The sequence below is a fragment of the Heteronotia binoei genome, chromosome 13, assembly GCF_032191835.1.
Source record: "Heteronotia binoei isolate CCM8104 ecotype False Entrance Well chromosome 13, APGP_CSIRO_Hbin_v1, whole genome shotgun sequence".
Lineage (NCBI taxonomy): Eukaryota > Metazoa > Chordata > Lepidosauria > Squamata > Gekkonidae > Heteronotia > Heteronotia binoei.
The window spans coordinates 6,458,758-6,483,991 of record NC_083235.1 but is presented as its reverse complement, the minus strand read 5'-3'; the positions used below and the strand labels follow the sequence as shown (position 1 = coordinate 6,483,991).

Genomic DNA, 25,234 nt, shown 5'->3' with positions numbered 1-25,234 from the left:
GTTCTGCCCCAGGAACAATGACCGAGGCTGTGGTCACACACGCTGAATAATGCACTTTCAATGTATTTTTCTAACTGGATTTTGCAAGTTCACACAATAAAATCCAGCTGGAAAGTGCATTGAAAGTGCATTATTTAGTGTATGTGATCCCAGCTTGAGAGCCTGTTTAGGTTTTGCATCCTGAGTGTGGCATGTCTGGCTGCTCCAGGAACCTGAGCCCAGCCAGGAGGCGGGGGAGGGCTTTTCCCAGCACTTGGTGTACTTTTTTCAGCCAGGCCCCTTCCCATTGTTTGAGAAACTGGGGTGTTGTGTGTGTGACTGTGTGGCACCTCATCCTACTTGTTTGCATCTCTCTTCTGCAGGGTTTTTTTTTTTTTGTGGTTTGGGGAGAAGAGGTGGCTTCTCTCTTAGGCCGGCCTCCCATAACTTGAAGACTAGTGGGTTTCTCCATACCTTTGGAGGAATTTTGTTGGATGGTGTGTGTTGAGTCTGCCTTGAAACTTTGCAAATTAACCACCTTTATAGCCTGGAAAGTGTAAAATGGAAATAGAGGTGTGAAAGGACATGACTAGACATGTCTGACTGGTTACCATGCAGAGTGAAGAAGTGTGCATGCACATGAAAGCTTATACCCAGAATTAAACTTTGTTGGCTTTAAAGGTGCTACTGAACTCAAACTTTGTTACGATTTCCATGCATTTTTTGTGGACGGCTCTGAAAAACTTGCCAAAATGCTAAGGAATAGATGTCAGCTTTTCTTTGCTCAGCTTCACTAAGGAAAGGAAGGAAGGAAGTGTAACTGTGTGACTCTTGGTTTTGGACTCCCCTTGTTTGTGGCAATTAAAAATTATTACAAATTACTATGTAGCAGAGGAAATAATATAAGACATTTTGGGAGGTATCATAGAGCGTGCCTTGCTGATTAGTTAGAATCATAGAGGTGGAAGGGATTTCCAGGGTCATCTAGTCTGACCCCTCTGCACAATGCAGGAAATTCACAGATACCCCCCCCCACACACACATACCCAGTGACCCTCGTTCCAATGTGCCCCACTTCACTCTCTGGGTGCATTCACACTTTAAATCAGGAGTGTCAAACTCATTTGCCCCCGGTTTCCTGCCTGATCTGGATGGAATTCGAACCCACTCCTACACTGCTTTTTCCAAGAATGAAGGGGAGGGTTCTCTCTCCTTTCCTTCCTTTTTAAAAAAATTAAACAGCAGTGTAGTGGGCCTCCCATGGCATAGGATGATACCTGTAAAGTGATGATGGACTCATTTGAGGATCTTTTTTGTTCCTTGGGGCAAGAAGTGTGTTTTGTGTGTTATTTGTACATTTATGTTCTGCTTCTAGTAATTAATATTACTGTGAACTTTATTTGCTTTATAAAGTGCAGAAAACTAAAAGCTCACAAATAGGCAAGGTAGCTATTTTTACTGGATTCTCCTGCCAGGAGGCTAGCAAAATTTATTCCAGCTTAAGCTTTTGTGATTCAGTGCTTACTTCAAAAGATGCAGCAAAGTGTATATCCGTTAAATATATGCTCAATAGAAAGATGAGGAAGGGAGTGGGAGGATGTTACAAACAGGGAATGATTTAAAGGAAGATACATAAAAAGGAGAATCAGAGGGAGTGGAGTCACTACTAACTGTTAGGCAAAGTAGAATGTGAAATCAAAGGCCTCATGATGCCAGCTGTGCTGTGAGAGAGCAGCTTGGGTATTCTGTGGAAAGCTTTCTTTGGATTTAAATTGATTCAGTTTTAATATTCTTGAAGTGCTTCTGGGAAGATGGACTTTTAGTTTTTGTGTAATATTGGCAGCAGAGAATGATTTAGAATTTTTCACAATAAACGTTTTCTTGTTTGGGTTCTTACCTTTTTGGCATGCTTTTCCTAAAGTTTGGCACTATCTTGTGGCAACTTAAAAAAAGATGAGATCTATTGTTTTAATCACAGGCTGCAATCACACCCACTAAGTAATGCACTTTCAGTCCACTTTCCAACTGGATTTTTACTGTGTGAACTGACCAATTCCGCACTAGACCTTTAATCCTGGTTTAACCCTGTCCCCAAGCTGACATTCTGTACAAAATCATAGAATCATAGAGTTGATTTCTGTGATGATAGTGTGGAATGTCAGTTTGGGGACAGGGCTAAAATAGGATTAAAGATCTAGTGTGGAATTGGTCTGTGTGTGATCTCAGAGAGAGATCCTAAATCAGGGACAACAAAGTTAGTTTAGTTTCTGATTATAATATACTGTGCTGAATATGCTGTGTTTTTGAATAGTGCTGTTTGCATCTATCTGTGAAAACCCAATTCTTTATTAGTCCAGTCAATTATATGAGGTTTCTTTTGTTAATATGCTTTTATCTTGATGACCTTCATTCTGAGCTATTTCTCATGGTCAGATTTTGCATTACACTGTACAGAATTGCAAGTAACTAAATGGCACCCTGATGATCCTGAAAACATTTTACTTGGTTCAAGGCTGCATTGACTTCACTGTAGTGTCCATACAATTGCACTTATGATTTCAGCCAGACAAAAATTATGCCACACATCTATATTTGTATGAGAGAATCAGTTAATGCATTCAGGCTACTCCAGCAGACTGATATTTGGGGGATTTTTGGGGACGTCACAGGAAGTGCTGTGAAGTCACTTCCTGTTTCCGGCAGTGGCATTTGGGGGAAATGATGTCATTTGGGGGAAATGATGTCACAGGAAGTGATGTCACTTCCTGCTTCCGGCAGGTGGGGGGGGGGGGAGATGATGTCACAGGAAGTGATGTCACTTCCTGTTTCCGGCGGCGGCATGACATCACAGGAAGTGACGTCGCCGGAAGTGATGTCACTTCCTGTTTCCGGCGCCGCGCGCGCTTTGCGTGCGCACGCACACATTTGTTCCCCCATCAAGGTGTCCCTGGCTGGCCTGTAGAAATTATGGCCACCCTACCTGTAACTGATGATCTTCGAGTGGTCATCTGTGCAGTCACACATATGGGTTTATCCGCCAGGATCGAGCCCATCTCGGAGAATTCAAAGCAATCCTAAGCGTTATTTTTGGCGCACCTTTTCCCTCGTCCTGGGGAGGGGGCAGCGACTGCGCATGCCCAGATGAGGGGAAGGCGCCCAACCCACTCAGTTTCTTCCAGCCGCCGGGCAGGTATATAAATGCCATGATGCAAGAATGTGGAGGTCCAGCAGCGGGGAAGGCTGGGTGGGTATGTGTGACTGCACAGATGACCACTCGAAGATCATCAGTTACAGGTAAGAAACCTGTCCATCTTCATCGTGGTCTCTGTGCAGTCCCACATATGGGTTTATCCGCCAGGCGGATAAACCCATATGTGGGACTGCACAGAGACCACGATGAAGATCCATTCAGTTCACCCTCCAACACAACCATTTCTTCCAGGGAAACGGATCTCTGCCATCTGGACATCTACTGAAATTCTGGGGAAACTCCAGGCCTTACCTGGAGGGTGGCAACCCTAGCACATACAGCCAGCCCTTTTTAAAAACAAAAAGCCACAAGCCCCGAAGGGTTTTGCAATACTCACATGCTGATAGTCGAACACGCATGTGTCCCCGGCCATCCCGGAAGAGGGAAGCCCGGAGTCAGGCAGGGAGGCCGGTGGAATTCTGGGATTGGAAGCGTTGCCCAGCACGCCTGCCTTCAGGCTGAAGGTTTTGTTGGCTCCGCCTGCGGAGATCAGAGGGGATTCATTAGCATTCGAGCCGCTGTAAACGGAGAACAGGGAGGCGGGCGGGGTTCCTTCCGCAAGCAGACCTTTTGCGGTGGGAAAGCAGAGAACGCTCCATTCTCCTGTGGAAGCTTTTTTTTTTTTAAATTTAAAATTTTATTGCAATTTAAAGTTCAGTAAGTTACAATTGCAAGTAATAGCTAAATAAAAAAAACTATGTTACGTTATATTGTTGTTGCTCAATTTCAGGTATAGGTAATAAAGTTACTATATAATAACATCCGGTTATGAAGCACAAAAGTTACATATAGCAGTCTAAAAGTAAATCATATTTTTATACAATGGGTTTTCTGGTATTATATTGTTTAGAGTCATGTAACTTAAAACCGGGAACCATAACGCTACACATTTTGATCCGTAATGTTCGAATGAAGCGTTTGAGAAGAAATTTTACACAAAATAAAGCGTTCCCATAGTTTTGTTTGCCAAATGCTTATAGCAGGTGGGGATTTGTCAACCCATTTTAAAGCAATAGTTAATCTAGCAGTAGATATTAAGATGGATATCAGCTCTTTCGTTCTACTCATCTCTAAGCCATTTCTCTAACAAGAAATTCTCTGGCAATGCTGGAATTGTGAACCCTGTTATCTGTGATATTTGAAATGCAACTTGTCTCCAAAATTGAACTATATAGTGACAGTTCCACCAACAGTGAAGAAAATTTGCATTAGTTTGATGTTTGAGAAGAAATTTTACGCAAAAATAAAGCGTTCCCATAGTTTTGTTTGCCGAACGCTTATAGCAGGCGGGGATTTGTCAACCCATTTTAAAGCAACAGTTAATCTAGCAGTAGGTATTAAGATGGATATCAGCTCTTTCATTCTCTTACTCATCTCTAAGTCTAGCCATTTCTCTCACAAGAAATTCTCGGGCAACGTTGGAATTGTGAGCCCTGTTATCTGTGATATTTGAAATGCAACTTGTCTCCAAAATCGAACATGGGGAGGGATGGTGGCTCAGTGGTAGAGCATCTGCTTGGTAAGCAGAAGGTCCCAGGTTCAATCCCCGGCATCTCCAAAAAAGGGTCCAGGCAAACAGGTGTGAAAAACCTCAGCTTGAGACCCTGGAGAGCCGCTGCCAGTCTGAGAAGACAAGACTGACTTTGATGGACCCAGGGTCTGATTCAGTATAAGGCAGCTTCATATGTTCATGTTCACCAACAGTGAAGGAAATTTGCATTATTTCCACATTGTTTCCTACATAGTGGGTCGCACTGCTTATTGATTTTGTGCATCATGGTAGGTAGTAAGTACCACCACATCATTGTTTTAGGTGCTGCCTGTGGAAGCTTATAACTGCAGGTGGGAACAACGGCCGCCTCTAGGAACTGCCAGCACCTTTGTTCAGGCTCCCTTTGAACATGAATATATGAAGCTGCCTTCTATTGGATCAGACCCTCCTGGGTCCATCAAAGGCAGTCTTGTCTACTCAGACTGGCAGATGAGGTTGTTCACGCCTCTTTGCTGAGGTTGTTCACGCCTCTTTGCCTGGACCCTTTTTTTTAGTTGGAGATGCCAGGGATTGAACCTGGGACCTTCTGCTTACCAAGCAGATGCTCTACCACTGAGCCACCGTCCTTCCGTTATCATATGAACATATGAAGCTGCCTTCTACTGGATCAGACCCTCAATCCATCAAAGTCAGTATTGTCTACTCAGACTGGCAGCGGCTCTCCAGGGTCACTAGCTGAGGTTGTTCATGCCTATTTGCCTGGACCCTTTTAGGTGGAGATGCCGGGGATTGAACCTGGGACCTTCTGCTTACCAAGCAGATGCTCTACCACTGAGCCACCGTTCCTCCCTTATCATATGAACATACGAAGGTGCCTTCTAATGAATCAGACCCTGGGTCCAACAAAGGCAGTCTTGTCTACTCAGACCGGCAGTGGCTCTCCAGGGTCTCAAAGCTGAGCTTCTTAATGCCTTCTTGCCTGGACCCCTTTATTTTTAGTTGGAGATGCCAGGGATTGAACCCTGGCATCTTCTGCTTACCAAGCATATGCTCTACCACTAAGCCACCTTCCCTCCCTTTCTCTGCTTTAGCTCTGGCTGGGACTATCAGAGAGCTAACTGACAAGCGTACTCTTTCCTGTGCCATCACTGGCTGACCGCTGGCCGCAGCATCGACACAGGGAGGAGACGCCTGGCTGGAGCACTGAACTATTTTAACCCGCGATCCCAGCCAGAAGCAGAATTCTGAAGTCAGCAGCGTTCCCTCTAAGTTGAGTCAGTGTGAGCTAGCTTACGTTTTTTTAATCTCTGGCTCACACGTTTTTGTCTTGGCTCAGGAAAGATGACCCCGGAGCAAAGTGATTTACGTAGCAGCCCAATCGCTCGCTCACAGCTTTAACGCCAGGAGCTCACAAAAGTAGAATTTTTGCTCACGAGACTCCACAGCTTAAACGTGTGGCTCCTATCAGGCCCCCGAGCAACTCGCTGTCGTCTGCTTCCTTCTCCCTCTCTTGCTTCCTTCTGCACCACAGCTTGCTTTGCCAGGCTTGCTCAATCGCACGGGAGCAACAGAGCAAAGCTCCTCCCTGGGGAGGAAGTGGGGGAAGGAGAGTAAACTTCGCCAGGCTCTCTCAATCGCACAGGAGAGCTACTGAGCCGAGCCTCTTTTCCTGAGGCTCAACAAGCCAGTGAGATGGGTGAAGCTGAGTGTGTGTGTTTGCCTGTGTCCTTTATAAAGTTTATATCACCCCAACCTGGCATTATATTTTATGACACACTCGGCGCAGCCCGACAAGGTCAAAATCCAGGCCTCATAACAAACCCCTGGCTGAGAGGGAACGTTGGCTGTCAGTGAGGGCGTATGACCCCGTACGGAATTAATTTAGCCACAATTCCCAGGAAATACATTAAAACTTCCTGTGAAAGGCCGAGGCCTTCCCCCCGAGGTTGCCTCCTGCCTCTGGGATTTGTGAAGTTCGGCTTAGCGCCCCTGTATACGGAGGATCCTCTCAGTCACCATAGCTAGGAGCCACTGATAGGCCTGTCTGTCCTCCACGAATCTATCCAATCCCCTTTTAGAACTGTCTCCCTGTGGCCATCCTCTGGCAGCGAGTGCCACATTTTTCAACCACTCTCTGTGTCAAGCAGTGTGTCCTTTTATCCAAACCTACTGCTCATCCGTTTCAGGGGATGCCTTTGAATTCGAGTATTTTGAAGAGGAGAAGAGAAGAAAATAGATTGGATTTATACCCTGCCCTTCAGTACTTGGAGTCTTAGAGAAGCTTCCGATCTCCTTCCCTTCCTCCCCCCACAACAGACACCCCGTGGGGTAGGTGGGGCTGAGAGAGCTCTGACAGAAGCTGCCCTTTCAAGGGCAAGAACTATGGCTAACCCAAGGCCATTCCAGCAGCTGCAAGCGGAGGAATGGGGAATCAAACCCGGTCGTGCCTGAAAAGAGTCCGTGTACTTCACCACTACACCAAACTGGCTCCAAACTACACCAAACTGAGGAGGCAGAGAAAGGTCCTACCTAGGTTCAATCTTCAGCATCTCCATTAAAAAGGACCAGGAGGCAGAAGAAGACAACACTGAATTTATAGTCCGCCCTCCACTCAGAGCGGCTCAAAATCTCCTTTACCTTCCCTCTCCCACAACAGACACTCTGTGAGGTGGGTGGGGCTGAGAGGGCTCTCACAGCAGCTGCCCTTTCAAGGACAGAGTTTCAGAGCGGCTCACAATCTTCTTTACCTTCCTCCCCCACAACAGACACCCTGTGAGGTGGGTGGGGCTGAGAGGGCTCTCACAGCAGCTGCCCTTTCAAGGACAGAGTTTCAGAGCGGCTCACAATCTTCTTTACCTTCCTCCCCCACAACAGACACCCTGTGAGGTGGGTGGGGCTGGAGAGGGCTCTCACAGCAGCTGCCCTTTCAAGGACAGAGTCTCAGAGCAGCCTACAATCTCCTTTCCCTTCCTTCCCCACAACAGACACCCTGTGAGGTGGGTGGGGCTGAGAGGGCTCTCATAGCAGCTGCCCTTTCAAGGACAGAGTCTCAGAGCAGCCTACAATCTCCTTTCCCTTCCTTCCCCACAACAGACACCCTGTGAGGTGGGTGGGGCTGAGAGGGCTCTCACAGCAGCTGCCCTTTCAAGGACAGAGTCTCAGAGCAGCCTATAATCTCCTTTCCCTTCCTTCCCCACAACAGACACCCTGTGAGGTGGGTGGGGCTGAGAGGGCTCTCACGGCAGCTGCCCTTTTAAGGACAGAGTCTCAGAGCAGCCTACAATCTCCTTTCCATTCCTCCCCCACAACAGACACCCTGTGAGGTGGGTGGGGCTGGAGAGGGCTCTCGCAGCAGCTGCCCTTTCAAGGACAACCTCTGCCACAGCTCTGGCTGACCCAAGGCCATGCCAGCAGGTGCAAGTGGAGGAGTGGGGAATCAAACCTGGTTCTCCCAGATAAGAGAGCTCTGGCTGACCCAAGGCCATTCCAGCAGGTGCAAGTGGAGGAGTGGGGAATCCAACCCGGTTCTCCCAGATAAGAGAGCTCTGGCTGACCCAAGGCCATTCCAGCAGGTGCAAGTGGAGGAGTGGGGAATCCAACCCGGTTCTCCCAGATAAGAGAGCTATGGCTGGCCCAAGGCCATTCCAGCAGGTGCAAATGGAGGAGTGGGGAATCAAACCCGGTTCTCCCAGATAAGAGTCCGCACACTTCACCACTACACCAAACTGGTGTAAAAGACCTCAGCCTGGAGAGCTGCTACCAGTTTGAGTAGACGATACTGACTATAATAGACTGATGGTCTGATTTAGTAGAAGGCAGCTTCATATGTCCTATGCCTTGTTTAAGAGTGGTTGAGTGGCAGAGCCTCTGCTTGGCATTCAGAAGGTCCCAGGTTCAATCCCCGGCATCTCCAGTTAAAAGGACCAGGCAGGAGGTGATGGGAAAGACCTTGGCCTGAGACCCTGGCTCAGTGGCAGAGCCTCTGCTTGGCAGGCAGAAGGTCCCAGGTTCAATCCCCAGCATCCGCAGTTTAAAAGGACCGGGCAGGAGGTGATGGGAAAGCCCTTGTCCTGAGACCCTGGCTCAGTGGCAGAGCCTCTACCTGGCATGCAGAAGGTCCCAGGTTCAATCCCCAGCACCCGCAGTTTAAAAGGACCGGGCAGGAGGTGATGAGAAAGACCTCTGCCTGAGACCCTGGAGGCCTTTCAGTATACAGCAGATTCATGTGCCTATGGACTTTCAAACACACACTGGCCAGCCCCACTTTTTGTGCCCATGGTGGCTCCCAGAGCCCCACTATTTCCTCACCTCCAAGCTGGCTTGCAGGGAGAAGGCTGTGTAGGTTTAAGTACGGGTTGAGAGGGATCTTGAAGTCCTTGGGCGGTTCTCCCAGCAGAGACCCCTGTGGAAGAAGGAATCGTGAGCACAAATCCCTGGTCTTCAGCTGAGAATGGTGGCACGGTTCAGAAGGGGAAATAATGCTCGTTAGTGCAAAGGTTAGGACCGCTCAGCGCTGAGCAACACGGAAGCAAGAGAGCTGTGAGCAAGGCAGAGAGTTGCACAGGAAAGGGGAACGCAACTGCTACGATCGGCTGCTGCACAGGGCAAAGGTACATCACTTTGAAGACACTTCTGGTTCGTGAGTTACCGAGCGCATCTGGCGGGAAATTCACACTGAACAAATATTTAGATCAGGGGTGGCCAAACTTGCTTAACCCAAGAGCCACACAAAATAAGCATCAGATATTAGAGAGCCGCAAGACATGAGCTCCCGATGTGGGAAGGAAGGAAGGAAGCAAGCTGGGGGAGGGGAGGGGATGTGGAAAGAAAGCAACTTTAAGTTTAAATGCATTCTTCAAGCTGCTGGCTGGCTTGGCTTGGCGAAGTGATTTAAAGAGACAAATGCCCTCTCCGAGCCAGCCGACGGGGCAGTGGGGGCTTTGGAGAGCCACACAGTATGTGTGAAAGAGCCACAGTTCAGCCACCCCTGAATTAGATTTAGAACGTTTCCTGGTGCCCGCCAAGTGTCTTTAGGAAGCGGATGGGGCCAGACGCAGCTTTTTAAAGTTACTGCAAGAAGTGACAGGGATGCAAAGTTCCAGCTCCCCTTCTGAGAGCTCCTAGGATGGGGACCCCATCACGATGCCCGTGGGTCCAGCAGTGCCTGCTAACACCTGCCCTGGTGTCTATCGAGAATGTGGGCGGAGCCAGGCAGGGCTTTTGCCCAGCAAGGCTTCTGATTGGCTGTGCAGATTTGTTTTAAAACTTGCTTTGGCAGTAGCTGCCACCGCAGTACAAGGGATCTTCACTGGGTGGCTGAAGGTGACCTGGAGCACCCATTTTGTGGCTGGCTCCACCTCCTGCGGCAGCCATTCTGTGGCTGGCTCCACCTCCTGCAACAGCCATTTTGTGGCTGGCTCCGCCTCCTGTGACAGCCATTGTGGCTGGCTCCACCTCCTGTGACAGCCATTTTGTGGCTGGCTCCACCTCCTGCGACAGCCATTTTGTGGCCCGCTCTGCCTCCTGCGGCAGCCATTGTGGCTGGCTCCACCTCCTGCGACAGCCATTTTGTGGCTGGCTCCACCTCCTGCAACAGCCATTTTGTGGCCCGCTCTGCCTCCTGCGGCAGCCATTGTGGCTGGCTCCACCTCCTGCGACAGCCATTTTGTGGCTGGCTCCACCTCCTGCGACAGCCATTTTGTGGCCAGCTCTGCCTCCTGCGGCAGCCATTGTGGCTGGCTCCACCTCCTGCGGCAGCCATTTTGCAGCTTGCTTCACCTCCAGCGGCAGCCATTTTGCGGCTGGCTCCGCATCCTGTGGCAGCCATTTTGTGGCTGCCCCTGCCACACTGTCGGAATGCCAAAGGCGCCTGCAGACTCAAAAGGCCTGGGGACTGTCACTACAGCAATCGCACGGCGACCGTTAGGCTCCTCATAGCAAATGGGCAACGGCAGCTGGACAACTTACCCCACACGAGGGAGGCCCGCTGTCGGTTTGCTTTGGTTTCTGAAGCCCGCTGATCACAGAGCCCAAGATGGAGCTGGTGAGGCCCTGCAGGCCGGGAGGCGTCAGCTGAGGGTTCTGTCCTCCCATGACGGAGCTCTCCCTCTCCATGCCCAGTGGTCCCAGAAAAGAAGGCAAGGGCAGGTTCCCCGAAGGCAAAATTGGAGACTTGACGGGCCCGGGGGCCATATCTGCAGGCAACGAGCCACCTGGAGGGGGAGCGAGAGAGAGAGCACCAGGTACTAATGTGAGAGGACTGGCTACATCAGCAGGGGGTGTGGCCAAATATGCAAAGGAGTTCCTGCTCCAATAAAAGCCCTGCCAGTTAAAAGGGACAGACAGTGGGTGATGTGAGAGACCCCACCTGAGACCCTGGAGAACAGCTGCCAGTCTGAGTTGGCAATACTAACCCTGGCGGACCGAGAGTACGATTCAGTGGAAGGCAGCTCCGTGTGGTCATGTGACACACCCTATCCCCCTGACAAGATCGGCACTAGTCCTGCTAAGCGTATCCTAGAACATACACCTAGAACTGGAGATTTGGAAGGAAGCTCCAGGGTCATCTAGATTCTAGTCCAATCCCCTGCACCATGCAGGGAATTCACAACTACCTTCCCTACACCAACCTGCGGTGACCCCCTGCCCGGAGGTTCCAGCTAAGAGCATAAGAGAAGCCCTGCTGGATCAGAACAGTGGCCCCTCCAGTCCAACACTCTGTGTCACATAAGAACATAAGAGAAGCCATGTTGGATCAGGCCAACGGCCCATCCAGTCCAACACTCTGTGTCACATAAGAACATAAGAGAAGCCATGTTGGATCAGGCCAGTGGCCCCTCCAGTCCAACACTCTGTGTCACATAAGAGAAGCCCTGCTGGATCAGAACAGTGGCCCCTCCAGTCCAACACTCTGTGTCACATAAGAACATAAGAGAAGCCCTGCTGGATCAGAACAGTGGCCCCTCCAGTCCAACACTCTGTGTCACATAAGAACATAAGAGAAGCCATGTTAGATCAGGCCAGTGGCCCCTCCAGTCCAACACTCTGTGTCACATAAGAACAGAAGAGAAGCCCTGTTGGATCAGGCCAAGGGCCCATCCAGTCCAACACTCTGTGTCACATAAGAACGTAAGAGAAGCCGTGTTGGATCAGGCCAGTGGCCCCTCCAGTCCAACACTCTGTGTCACATAAGAACATAAGAGAAGCCATGTTGGATCAGGCCAGTGGCCCATCCAGTCCAACACTCTGTGTCACATAAGAACATAAGAGAAGCCATGTTGGATCAGGCCAGTGGCCCCTCCAGTCCAACACTCTGTGGCACTCAGGGGACAAAAAAACCAGGTGCCATCAAGAGGTCCATCAGTGGTGCCAGGACACTAGAATTCCTCCCACTGTGACCCCTCAAGCACCAAGAATACAAAGCATCACTGCCTGAGACATAAGAACAGAAGAGAAGAAATGTTGGATCAGCCCAATGGCCCACCCAGTCCAACACTCTGTGTCACACAGTGGCCAAAAAAACCAGGTCCAATCAGGAGGTTCATCAGTGGAGCCATGACACTAGGAGCCCTCCCACTGTGCCCCCCCCAAGCATCAAGAATCCAGAGCCTCACTGCCCCAGACAAAAGAACAGAAGAGAAGCCATGTTGGATCAGGCCAATGGCCCCTCCAGTCCAACACTCTGTGTCACGCAGTGGCCAAAAAACCCAGGTGCCATCAGGAGGTCCACCAGCGGGGCTAGAAGCCCTCCACTGTGCCCCCCACAAGCACCAAGAATCCAGAGCTTCACTGTCCCAGACATAAGACCATAAGAGAAGCTATGTTGGATCAGGCCAATGGCCCATCCAGTCCAACACTCTGTATCACGCAGTGGCCAAAAAAACCAGGTGCCATCATGAGGTCCACCAGTGGGGCCAGGACACTAGAAGCCCTCCCACTGTGCCCCACCCCCAGCACCAAGAAGACAGAGCATCACTTGCCCCAGACAGAGAGTTCCAACAATACACTGTGGCTCATAGCCACTGATGGACCTCTGCTCCATATATTTATCCAATTCCCTCTTGAAGCTGGCTATGCTTGCAGCTGCCACCACCTCTTGTGGCAGTGAATTCCACGTGCTGAGCACCCTTTGAGTGGAGGACTTCCTTTTATCCGTTCTAACCCACCTGCTATTTCACGCCCACGAGTTCTCGTATTGTGAGAAAGGGAGATAAGTACTTGTTTCTCTAGCCGACGCTTAATCTTGTAAACCTCTGGGAAGCCTTGTTCTACAACTGATGGAAACTGTGGGTCAAGAAAAGGCCCCACCCCCGTGACCCAGCGCCCCCAAGGGCTTACCTGAGGGCATCTCTCCCAGCAGCTGGTTTCCCGCCTGAGTCCCCGGCGTATTTGGCAACCCCAGGGCGCCGTGCTGCAACGAGCCCAGGGGAGATTCTCCCAAGATCCCTGGTTTCTGAAAACAAGCCAAAGGGTTTCAACAACCGAGGCGAAAGGCAGAGATCTGTATGATTAGAGAGCAGTGAGAGCCGACAATCAAACGAGGCAGAGTCCTACGGGCAGAGGTCCCCGGCCTTTTGGACCCCGGGGCATCTTCTAAACTCTGATGCACAAAACGGCTACCGTGGGAGAGGAAGCCGCACGCGCTGAGAAGGGGGATACTTTGTAAAAAAACACCGGGAAAGAGGAATGAGAGAGAATGAAACCAACACTAAGGGGGCAGCAGCCACTGAAGCAATGTTATTTGACTCCACCCTGCCAATCGGGTCTCCAGTGGCCAATCAGAAGCCCCGCTGGGCAAGTGCCCCACCCGCTTTCCAACAACCCTTGGGGGGGGAGGGGGTGCCGAGAAAGGTGACGGCAGGCACCGTGGGGTGCGTGGGCACGACGCTGGGTTACCCCTGTCCTAGGACCTGCCGCGGAATTAATCGCTACAGGAAGCGGGAGGTGAGAAGCGGACAAAAAAGGTCTGCGTAGGTGACACTGAGTAGATGATAATGGACGGACTAAAAAGGTCTGAGTAGATGATACTGACTTTGATGGACTGAGGGTTCTCATTTAGCACATGGCAGCTTCGCGGGTGCATTAGTGCTCCAGCTATAGCACAACACAAGCAGGATTCCACCACACACACACACACACTTACTATGCTATCTGAAGCACCAGCACAAACAATCCTGGCGGTCCTTCCGTCCCTACTGCTAGGAGGTGAAGAAATTCCTCTGTAGAGCAGCGCTTGCATTTCAAAGCGAGCTCTGAAAGCTTTGGGACCACGATACCCGTCAGAATGCCTCTCTGAGCCTCAATATACCCGGACGCTATGCTCAGCCTTTGGGCCCCCTTCCAGGTGTCAACCCCTTGGGAGGCTCGCTAAGGAAAGGGCCTTTTTGGTGGTGGCCCCCCTTTCTTTGCAACGACCTCCCTGCTGTGGCCCACCTTGTGCCAAATTGATCATCTTTTAGGCTCGGCGTGCAGAAGGTCCCCTGGTTCAATCCCCAGCATCTCCACAGTTAAGGGTCAGGTGATGTGGGAAACCTCTCTGCCTGAGAGCCACTGCCGGCCTGAGTAGACAATACTGACCCGGGCAGACTAAAACGGGGGTGTCAAACTCATTTGTTATAAGAATTGAATCTGACATAAATGAGACCTTGTCGGGCTGGACCACATGTGTACCTGTTTAAGATTAGGCTGCAAAGATTTATTTATTTTTTATTTATTTTATTTATTAATTCGATTTATATCCCACCCTCCCCACCGAGGCGGGCTCAGGGCAGCTTACAACATATAATTCAAACAATAAGGTTAATAAATATTAAAATATATTGAATAATTTACAGCAGTTAAAACAATAAAACAAAAAACGATCTAACAGTGTGGTGCTATTCTACTCTTCCTTCGCAGTGTTTAGGTACCAGTCAGTTATATGCCAACCGGAAGAGCACTGTCTTACAGGCTTTGCGGAATTGCCCAAGGTTCCGCAAGGCCCTCGCCTCAGATTGTAAAGGACACAAACTCAATTAAAGATTTTTTTAAAAAAAAAAACACCTTAAAATAAAACATGCTTAAAACATTAGCACTTGTTGGTCTTCAAGGTGCTTTCTTTGGATGTCTCCCATGGGATCCAGGGAACTGGACAAAGGAAGCTCTGGCTCTTTCCTTCCTTTCCCAGGGGATGGGGGGAGGAGTCTCAGCCAATAGAAGGAAAAGAGGCTGGGCTTAATAGCTCTGCTATGCAATTGAGCAAGCCTGGCAAAGTAAGCTGTTATTCAGAAGGAAGCAAGGCAGAGGGAGAAGGAAGTAAATGACAGCCAGTTATTGGGGGGGGGGGTCTGATTCGGCCCCCGGGCCGCATGCTTGACACCTCAGAATTAAAAGTTTAATTCAGTAGAGGCAGCTGCATGCGTTCACGTGGCCCAAAATGACCTCCTGGATCCTATCCTGTGCATGAAACCCTGACCCCTGAAGTTGGGCCTGCAAGATCGAGTCCGGGGAAACTGCAGGTTAGATGGCATGTCCTCCCAGCACGACTGAAGGACAACTGCAGGGTCCCTACATAGAATCATAGAGTTGGAAGGGACCTCCAGGCCCATCTAGTCCAACCCCGTACACAATGCAGGCAATTCACAAACACCTACTCCTAAATCCACAGGATCTTCATGGCTGTCAGATGGCCATCTAGCCTCTGTTGAAAAACCTCCAAGGAAGGAGAGCCCACCACCTCCCAAGGAGGAAGCCTGTTCCACTGAGGAACCGCTCTAAACTCACAAACACTTCCCCCTAAATTCACAGAATCTGCATTGCTGTCAGATGGCCATCTAGCCTCTGTTGAAAAACCTCCAAGGAAGGAGAGCCCACCATCTCCCAAGGAGGAAGCCTGTTCCACTGAGGAACCACTCTAAACTCACAGACACCTACCCCTAAATCCACAGGATCTTCATGGCTGTGAGATGGCCATCTAGCCTCTGTTGAAAAACCTCCAAGGAAGGAGAGCCAACCACCTCCCGAGGAAGCCTGTTCCACTGAGGAACTGCTCTAACGGTCAGGAAGTTCTTCCTAGTGTTGAGCTGGAAACTCTTTTGATTTAATTTCAACCCACTGGTTCTGGTCCTACCTTCCGGGGCCACAGAAAACAATTCCACACCCTCCTCTAGATGACAGCCCTTCAAGTACTTGATGGTGATCATATCACCTCTCAGCCACCTCCTCTCCAGGCTAAACATGCCCAGCTCCTTCAGCCTTTCCTCATAGGACTTGGTCTCCAGACCCCTCACCATCTTCGTCACCCTCCTCTGGACCCATTCCAGCTTGTCTACATCCTTCTTAAACTGTGGTGCCCAAAACTGAACACAATACATGGAATGCACAAGCCACATGGATGGACACACACACACGCACACAGTAAGACTGTCGTCAACGGGCCGGGCAGGTCCCGCCGCCACTCACATGGAATACAGCCTGGTTTTCCTTGTTCTGCAGCAGCTGCGTCCAGACCTGGTTTTGCACTAAGAGCAAGTTTCCAAGCAAAGCCTTCTGGAGCGGAAAGCAAAGAGGGAGAGAGAGAAAGGGCAGAGAGAGGGTCACCAGAAGCTGAGGAGATGGAAAAGGGAGACCAGGCTGAAGTGTAAAGGGAATACAGAAGGACCACAAATGCCGGCAGTGGGTGGCAAATTCTCCAGTTGCACAGCGACAATGGGAGAAGCCATAGCGGCTGAAATTTATTTATTCCAGTGGGCAGCTGTGTTGGTCTGAAGCAGCAGAACAAAGTTCGAATCCGGTGGCACCTCGGAGACCAACCGACTTTAATTCTGGGCAAAAGCTTAGCACGCGAGTGCACAAAAGCTCGATGTCCAGAATCGAACTTTACTGGTCCCAGGACTGAACAGGGATATCGGGTTTATTTATCTCATTACATACGCTAAACCCATTCTCACCAAGTATTTAAATATATTTCCCTTTCAGAATAGTGTATCAGAATCATGTTTTCTGTACTTACATACTCAAATAAGGGATATTGGCTGTTTATCTCATTACATAAACTAAACCGGGGGGCCCAAACTGTGGCTCAGGAGCCAGATGTGGCTTTTTCGCACATGCTGTGTGGCTCTCGAAACTCCCACCACCCCATCAGTCAGCTTGGAGAACGCATTTGTTTCTTTAAATCATTTCTCCAAACCAAGCCAGCCAGTGGCTTGGAGAATGCCTTTGTTGAAGTTGCTTTCTTTCTGCCTCTCCCTCCCTCCCCCATCTATTTGCCTTCCTTCCTTCCTTGTGGCTCTCAAACAGCTGGCATTTATTCTATGTGGCTCTTACATTAAGCAAGTTTGGTCACCACTGTACTAAACCCATCTGCCACTATATTTTAATGTATTATTATTTTTTTTTCTAATGGCAAACTAGAATGATGTTTATAGTGTGTTACATGTGAAAAAGTAAATTAGGTGGACAGGAACAGCTGGGAAAGACATGTCCTCAGTTTAACCCAGACCTGCAAGCAATAGAGCAATTAACAGACTGCATTTATTGCCTTGTGACACTCTCACTCTCATTCTCCCATTCTGACATGTTACTGTTTTATTGGTTTCCCATGCAAATGCTATCCAGACCAAATGTTCTTTCAGTTTGTTAATTTCGCCGTTTTGCCACCGGATGCTAACTTTGTACCGCTTTGCATTCTTAGCCACTGTTCACCAGCTATATGGAGCTCTGCTCGCTGTACCCCGTTCCATTGTCTGAGGAAATACACATGCGTACTAAAAGCTTAAATTCTGATTAAAACTTTGTTGGTCTTAAAGGTGCGACTGGACTCCGACTCGCTTCCGGTCTTAAAAGGTGCCACTGGACTCAAACTCCGTCTTGTATTTATTTATGCTTTTTTATATCCTGCTTTCTCACAAGGACTTGAGGCAGATTACGTATAAAGTACCGGCACAGTGGACAAAAGGGGGCATGCAATAAACGTATAAAGTATCGGCACAGTGGACAAAAGGGGGCATGCAATAAACAGTGTGCCAGGATTTTAGAAGACTGGAAACAACCAGAAAGAACTGAAGCACAGAGTGAGTATTCACACCACACATTAAGCCATGCAAAAATTACAGAATAGGATCCTACGTAGAATAAGCTCTAGGCTGACCACGGTCTCCAATCATTTAGCCAAGTATGTTTGCACGTCATTTTGTATGGTGCGACTCTATGCAAAAAGCCAGGACAACAGGAGCTTTTCTGATCTCCTCGGGCAGGGCATTCCACATGGCGGGGGCCACAACAGAGGAGGCCATGCGTGGGCAGTTGTTGACATAGCCCAAGAGTGGCCAAACTGTGGCTCGGGAACCACTTGTGGCTCTTCCACACATATTGTGTGGCACTCAAAGTCCCCACTGCCCCTGTCGGTTGTCTTGGAGAAGGCATTTGTCTCTTGAAATCACTTCTCCAAACCAAGCCAGTCGGCAGCTTGGAGAATGCATTTAATGTTAAAGTCGCTTTCTTTCCACCTCTCCCTCCCTCTTCCCATCTGTCTTCCTGCCTGCCTGCTCTCAGACATCTGACAATTCGTGTCTTGTGGCTCTCAAACACCTGACATTTCTTTTATACAACTCTTACATTAAGCATGTTTGGCCATCCCTGGCGTAGCCCGTTTGCAAGCTGGCACCTGCGGAAAGCCCAGCTCCAGTGAGAGAAGCTGCCCTGGCGGAGCTTAGGGATGGGGAGGCTGTCCTGCAGAAAAAAGGGACCAAAGCCACAAAGGGCTTTGTATGTCTTTTGCCTGTTGTTCGGCAACAATGAAAAAACAGGGACTGGGAGAAAGACTAAACAGCCAGAAAACGCCAGGTATCTCCTTTCTTCAATGAAAACAATGTACGGTACTTAATTACACAAGCACATGAAAAACATACAAGCGGTGCATATGGCAAGGAAGCTAAAATGCTGTCGCACACACACGTTGTTGCCAATAAATAGATTTGCCCCCCAAAAAAGTACATGAACCAAACCACCAAGAGAGCTCCTCGCCCGGTGGAAGAGCGCAACCGTTGTGTCGTGAATGTTACAGAGGCTGTAAGGCTCCAAATATAGGAAGCATTAAAAAAGATATTTTGAACTTGATGCCTAGCCTTGAGAACGTTAGTATAAATGCTTAAGCTGTTTACATGTGCATTTCTTGACAGGTATTTATCAAAATGGGAAGTCTCTCTCGGCTTGGCTTCGCGAACGAAGATTTAAGAAGGGTGCAATAGTCCACGTTTGCTGCAGGCTCGCTGGTGGCTGACAAGACCAATGCGGGACAGGCAGGTCCGGCCACAGTGGCTGAATGGGAAGTATAACGATCAAAATTCCATTGAGAATTTACCTTATGGACCTTTGGAGAATTTATATTCCTACCACGAATGAGTGCTGAACATTGCTTACATTTTCCTTGGAAGCCTGGAATTGTATTGTAACTTTAGTGGTTTGGTTTATGTATTTTTCTGGCAATCGTCCTTACTGGCAACAGTGTGTGTGTTACAGCATTTCGACTGTCTTGCCATATACACTACTTGTACATCTTGATTCCCCACGCCTCCACTTGCAGCTGCTGGAATGGCCTTGGGTCAGCCATAGCTCTTGCAGCTTCTGGGAGAGCTCTCTCAGCTCCACTTACCTCACAGGGTATCTGTTGTGGGGGTGGGAAGGTAAAAGGAGACTGTGACTACTCTGAGAGTCAGAGTATAGGGCAGGATATAAATCCAATATCATCATCATCTTTCATGTGTTTGTGTAATTAAGTGCATTGTTTTCATTGAATAAGGGAGATATCTGGTGTTTTCTGGTTGCTTTTCAGCAACAATGCATGGAAAGGTGACAGACATGGCCTCTTGGTTGAAAGATGATGATACTGGATTTATATCCTGCCCTCCACTCCGAACCTCAGAGTGACTTACAATTTCTTTTATCGCAGAGGTGGCCAACAGTAGCTCTCCAGATGTTTTTTTGTCTACAACTCCCATCAGCCCCAGCCATTGGCCATGCTGGCTGGGGCTGATGGGAGTTGTAGGGAAAAAACATCTGGAGAGCTACCGTTGGCCACCCCTGTTTTATCTCCTCCCACAACAGACACCCTGTGAGGTAGGTGGGGGTGAGAGGGCTCTCCCAGAAGCTGCCCTTTCAAGGACAACCTCTGCCAGAGCTATGGCTGACCCAAGGCCATTCCAGCAGGTGCAAGTGGAGGAGTGGGGAATCAAACCCGGTTCTCCCAGATAATCAAAGGCCCTTCACTTGGAGTCTCAGAGCGGCTCACAATCTCCTTTTCTTCCTCCCCCGCAACAGATGCTCTGTAAGGTAGTTGGGGCTGAGAGAGCTCTGAGAGAAGCTGCCCTTTCAAGGACAACCTCTGCCAGAACTATAGCTAGCCCAAGGCCATTCCAGCAAGTGCAAGTGGAGGAGTGGGGAATCAAACCCGGTTCTCCCAGATAAGAGTCCACACACTTCACCACTACACCAAACTGGATAAAGAGCAGGGCAGGAGTGGGACGTGGAAGACATTTGGTAAATTTTGCCCATGTGGAGCTGAAGAGCGCCTGCTTTGGGTAGCAACCCCCAGCTCCACGGAGCCGAGTCGCATGCTGGTGTGGAGTAGGCGGAGGCTGTGGGGTGCTTAAGAGATGTTCTGTTGGCCAGAAGGGAGAGAGGAAGGAGCAGGTCCATGCAACCTTCGAACCAGAAGGCGTCTCTGGAAGAGAGGGGTAATGCAAAAAGGGACGACACCAGGTTCTGCCTCTGAGTCCAAAAGAAGAGAAGCTTACCTGCTGGGCTTGGCTCTGATTCTGGAGCGCCAGCTGCAGGAGAGCCGTGGAGAGGGCTGGGTTGGCCAGCAGAGGCACTGACGGAGGAGCCCCCAGGATCCCTGGGGAAAGAAACCAAGCCTGAGAAAGCCTCTCTCTCCCCCGCCTCCCTTAGAATCGTAGAGTTGGAAGGGACCTCCAGGGTCATCTAGTCCAACCCCCTTGCATAATGCAGGAAACCCACAAATCCCTCCCCCTAAATTCACAGGATCCTCATTGCTGTCAGATGGCCATCTAGCCTCTTTTTAAAAACCTCCAAGGAAGGAGAGCCCACCACCTCTCGAGGAGGAAGCCTGTTCCACTGAGGAACCGCTCTGAACTCACAAACGCCTCCCCCTAAATTCACAGGATCTTCATTGCTGTCAGGTGGCCATCTAGCCTCTGTTGAAAAACCTCCAAGGAAGGAGAGCCCACCACCTCCCAAGGAGGAAGCCTGTTCCACTGAGGAACCACTCTGAACTCACAAACACCTTCCCCTAAATTCACAGGATCTTCATGGCTGTCAGATGGCCATCTAGCCTCTGTTGAAAAACCTCCAAGGAAGGAGAGCCCACCACCTCCCGAGGGAGCTTGTTCCACTAAGGAACCGCTCTCACGGTCAGGACTTTCTTCCTAATGTTGAGCCGGAACCTCTTCTGATTGGTTCTGGTACGACCTTCCGGGGCCACAGAAAACCATTCCGCCCCCTCCTCTCTAGGACAGCCCTTCAAGTGCTTGAAGATGGTGATCCTCTCACCTCTCAGCCGCCTCCTCTCCAGGCTAAACATGCCAAATATGCCTTGCAACGCCCTCTCCAGCCATCTTGCCTGAGCCGTGCGCCGAGACCCGGAAGTGGGTCACGAGGCCTCTGAAAGTGGGCTGCAGGCTAGCCTCCCCCAACGGCCTCCCCCAGCCACTCCACTCTTCTCTTTGGTGTGTTGGAAACCAGGACCTGGCCCTGGAAACAGCAGCTTCCAGCATACATTCATTGGTATGTGTTTTCTTCATTGCCTGCCCAGGCTGAACACACAAAAACTGACGGCCACTCGAGTCGGTTTCTTAGAATTTCAGGGCGGATGAGAGGGGAGTTATGGAGAAGGAGAGAGTGGTCAGAGGCTGGGATGGAACCTCCATATGCAAAGGCTGTACCTGTAGAAATGGCCGTTGATCCAGAGGAGTGAGATGTGTCGGTCAGTTGCTGCAAAACGGTAAAGAGTCCAGCAGCACCTTTAAGACTAACAAATTTTGTTGTAGCATAAGCCTTTGAGAAACACAGCTCTCTTTGTCAGAGCTGACAAAGAGAGCTGAGTTTCTCGAAGGCTTATGCTTTGGTAGCATAATTTTATCGGTAGCATAAGCTTTCGAGAAACAAATTTTATCGGTAGCATAAGCTCTCGAGAAACGCAGCTCTCTTTGTCAGATCTGACAAGGAGAGCTGTGTTTCTCAAAGGCTTATGCTTCGGTAGCATAATTTTATCAGTAGCATAAGCTTTTGAGAAACAAATTTTATCGGTAGCATAAGGTCTCGAGAAACGCAGCTCTCTTTGTCTGATCTGACAAGGAGAGCTGTGTTTCTCGAAGGCTTATGCTTCGGTAGCATTATTTTATCGGCAGCATAAGCTTTCGAGAAACAAATTTTATTGGTAGCATAAGCTCTCAACAAACGCAGCTCTCTTTTTCAGATCTGACAAGGAGAGCTGTGCTTCTCGAAGGCTTACGCTTCGGTAGCATAATTCTATCGGCAGCATAAGCTTTCGAGAAACAAATTTTATTGGTAGCATAAGCTTCTGAGAAACGCAGCTCTCTTCGTCAGATCTGACAAAGAGAGCTGCGTTTCTCGAAAGCTTATGCTACTGATAAAATTTGTCACTGGACTCTTCACCGTTCTGTAGAAATGCTAATCAAAAGTCTTGCTGGCGCCTTGCCCTGGATAGCCCAGGCCAGCCTGACCTTGTCAGATCTCAGCAGCTAAGAAGGGTCCACTCTGGTTAGTGCCTGGATGAGAGACTGTCCTTGGAATACCAGCAGTCAGGAGGGCAGGGGCAGGCTTTATTCAGCCACCTCCCTGAATATCCTCCAGGCCTCCAGTCAACAGAGGTTGCAGTGACTGCTAGGTGCAAACACACACACACACAAATACAAAAAAACCACCAAAAAATATTGCTGGGCCCTACGCGGCCCCACCCGCTTGGCAAGCACCAGGAAAAGTCCCTTCCTCCCTACCTACCTTGCTTTCCTCCCATGGCTCCGTGAAGAAGGGGGTTGAGCAAGAGCTGGATGGACGTCGAGTTCCCCAAGCTGTTCAAGATCTGCAGAAGGTTGGGCTCGGGCAGGAGCCCTTTCCCCCGATTCAGCGCCTTGGAGAAAGGGAGAGCAGTGAGCCGGGGAAAGGGCACCCGTCTTTGTACGACACCTGGCGGTTGCGCCTTCTTATCGAAGTCACGCGGGAAGACGGCCTGCTTGGACTGTGCGCCACATCTTGGTCATCGCCATGGCTTTTCTTTGCAGCAGGAACTCCCTTGCATATTAGGCCACGCCCCCCCTGATGTAGCCAATCCTCCTGGAGCTTACAGGGCTCTTCATACAGGGCCCGCTGCAAGCTCCAGGAGGATTGGCTACATCAGAGGCAGGGCATTTTTTGTAATAGGGCTCTTCTTACAGGGCCTACTGGAAGCTCCAGGAGAATTGGCTACATCAGGGGGACTTCCTTTGGATATTAAGCCACACACCCTTGATGTAGCCAATCCTCTAAGAATTTATAGGGCTCTTCTTACAGGGCCCACTGGAAGCTCCAGGAGGATTGGCTACATCAGAGGTGTGTGGCCTAATATCCAAAGGAGGTCCTGCTACAATAAAAGCCCCGCTTGTGTTACTTAGTGTAATTCGTAGATGTACGATAATACGCGCAGGGCTTTTACTGTAGCAGGAACTCCTTTGCATATTAGGCCACACACACACACACCCCCCCGATGTAGCCAATCCTCCTGGAGCTTACAGGGCTCTTAGTACAGGGCTTAATGTCAGCTCCAGGAGGACTGGCTACATCAGGGGTGTGTGGCCTAATATGCAAAGGAGCTCCTGTTGCAAAAAAAGCCCTGCCAAACACTCTTGGGGAAAGGTTCAGAGTGGGCTAGGGAGACCAACGAGTAAGGAAAGCAGGCAGGGAACTGGAGGGGTGTCATCAGGAGTCGGGTTCTTACCGTTGCCTGGGCGGCGATCAGAGCCGCCAGCATGCTTCGTCCAGGAGGGCCGGGAGCGCAAAAGGAGACTCTGACGTGGTTTCCGGCCAGCTGCATGCCGTTCGTGGCCTGCTGCACCACCTCCGCAATCTCTGCTGACTCGTATTCCAGGACGGCAAAGCCCTTCAGCTGCCCGTCCTGGCCGCACGCCAGCTGGGGGGAGAAAGGCAGATGCTGAGCACGTGAGGAAGGACAAGGCAATCACCCTCTTGTGGCCAAAATCGTATGGTCACAGACAATGTTCCCTCTAAGCTCTGGAGTCTTGTGAGCAGAAATTCGACTTTGTGAGCTACGGGCATTAAAGTTGTGAGAGACTGCCATTTTTCGTGAGCCAAGACAAAAATGTGTGAGCCAGAGGCTAAAAACCTGTGAGCTGGCTCACGCTAACTCAGCTTAGAGGGAACGCTGGTCACAGAGTTGGAAGGGACCTCCAGGGTCATCTAGTCCAACCCCCCTGCACAATCACAAAATCAGAGTTGGAAGGGACCTCCAGGGTCATCAACTCCCTGCACATAGAATCACAGAATCAGAGCTGGAAGGGACCTCCAGGGTCATCTAGTCCAACCCCCTGCACAATCACAGAATCAGAGTTGGGAGGGACCTCCAGGGTCATCTAGTCCAACCCCCTGCACAATGCAGAAATTTCACAAATACCGCCCACCCCCAATGCACACCCCCAGTGACCCCTGCTCCATGCCCAGAAGTTGGGGGGGGGGAGAGAACCTCCAGGATCCCTGGCCCAAACTGGCCTGGAGAAAAACTGCTTCCTGACCCCAAAGTGGAGAACAGCATTTCCCTAGGTGGGTTAGAAAGGGCCATGAGAACAAAGCACTGATGCAAAAACCCCCATTGGCTGGCTGACCTGAGCTAGTGGACCTCTGGCCAGATTTTGAACTGAACTGTGACTTGGCTACGATCCTAAGCACAATTTAGCAGGTCTTATTGACCTCAGTGGGATGTCTTGATCTTGCCTGGTTTTTTGCCAACCAGTGTTCTCTCTTGGAGAGCCAGTTTGGTGTAGTGGTTAAGTATGTGGACTCTTATCTGGGAGAACTGGGTTTGATTCCCCACTCCTCCACTTGCACCTGCTGGAATGGCCTTGGGTCAGCCAGAGCTCTGGCAGCCGTTGTCCTTGAAAGGGCAGCTGCTGTGAGAGCCCTCTCCAGCCCCACCCACCTCACAGGGTGTCTGTTGTGGGGGAGGAAGGGAAAGGAGATTGTGAGCTGCTCTGAGAGTCTTCGGAGTGGAGGGCGGGATATAGAGCCAATATCTTCTTCTTCTTCTAAGCTGCAGAGTCTTGCAAGCAAAAATTCTATTTTGTGAGCTACTGGCATCATCGTTGCATAAATTAGTGTGCTCTGGGATTATCCTTCCTAAGACCAAAATGGGTGAGCCAGAGGCTAAAAAGCTGTGAGATAGCTCACTCTAACTTAAGAGGGAATGCAGCTCTAGACCAAAGTTCCCTTTAAGCTGCAGAGTCTTG

At 49.9% G+C, this 25,234-nt stretch overlaps 1 protein-coding gene across 2 annotated transcripts in view; it reads right to left on the bottom strand.

Annotated features, from left to right (window-relative positions):
• The window catches only part of RAVER1 (ribonucleoprotein, PTB binding 1), a 60,313-nt gene that overhangs the window by 8,525 nt on the left and 26,554 nt on the right, over positions 1-25,234 (bottom strand). Inside the window, exons 4-11 of one of the 2 annotated variants that reach the window (XM_060252686.1) lie at positions 23,713-23,904; positions 22,740-22,869; positions 20,495-20,595; positions 16,161-16,247; positions 13,059-13,173; positions 10,689-10,933; positions 9,030-9,123; positions 3,567-3,709 (exon numbers count right to left, since the gene is read on the bottom strand). In XM_060252686.1, coding sequence (XP_060108669.1) covers positions 3,567-3,709; positions 9,030-9,123; positions 10,689-10,933; positions 13,059-13,173; positions 16,161-16,247; positions 20,495-20,595; positions 22,740-22,869; positions 23,713-23,904 — 1,107 coding nt within the window. The remainder of the gene's footprint in view (positions 1-3,566; positions 3,710-9,029; positions 9,124-10,688; positions 10,934-13,058; positions 13,174-16,160; positions 16,248-20,494; positions 20,596-22,739; positions 22,870-23,712; positions 23,905-25,234) is intronic. The other variant, XM_060252687.1, reaches the window with a different exon arrangement.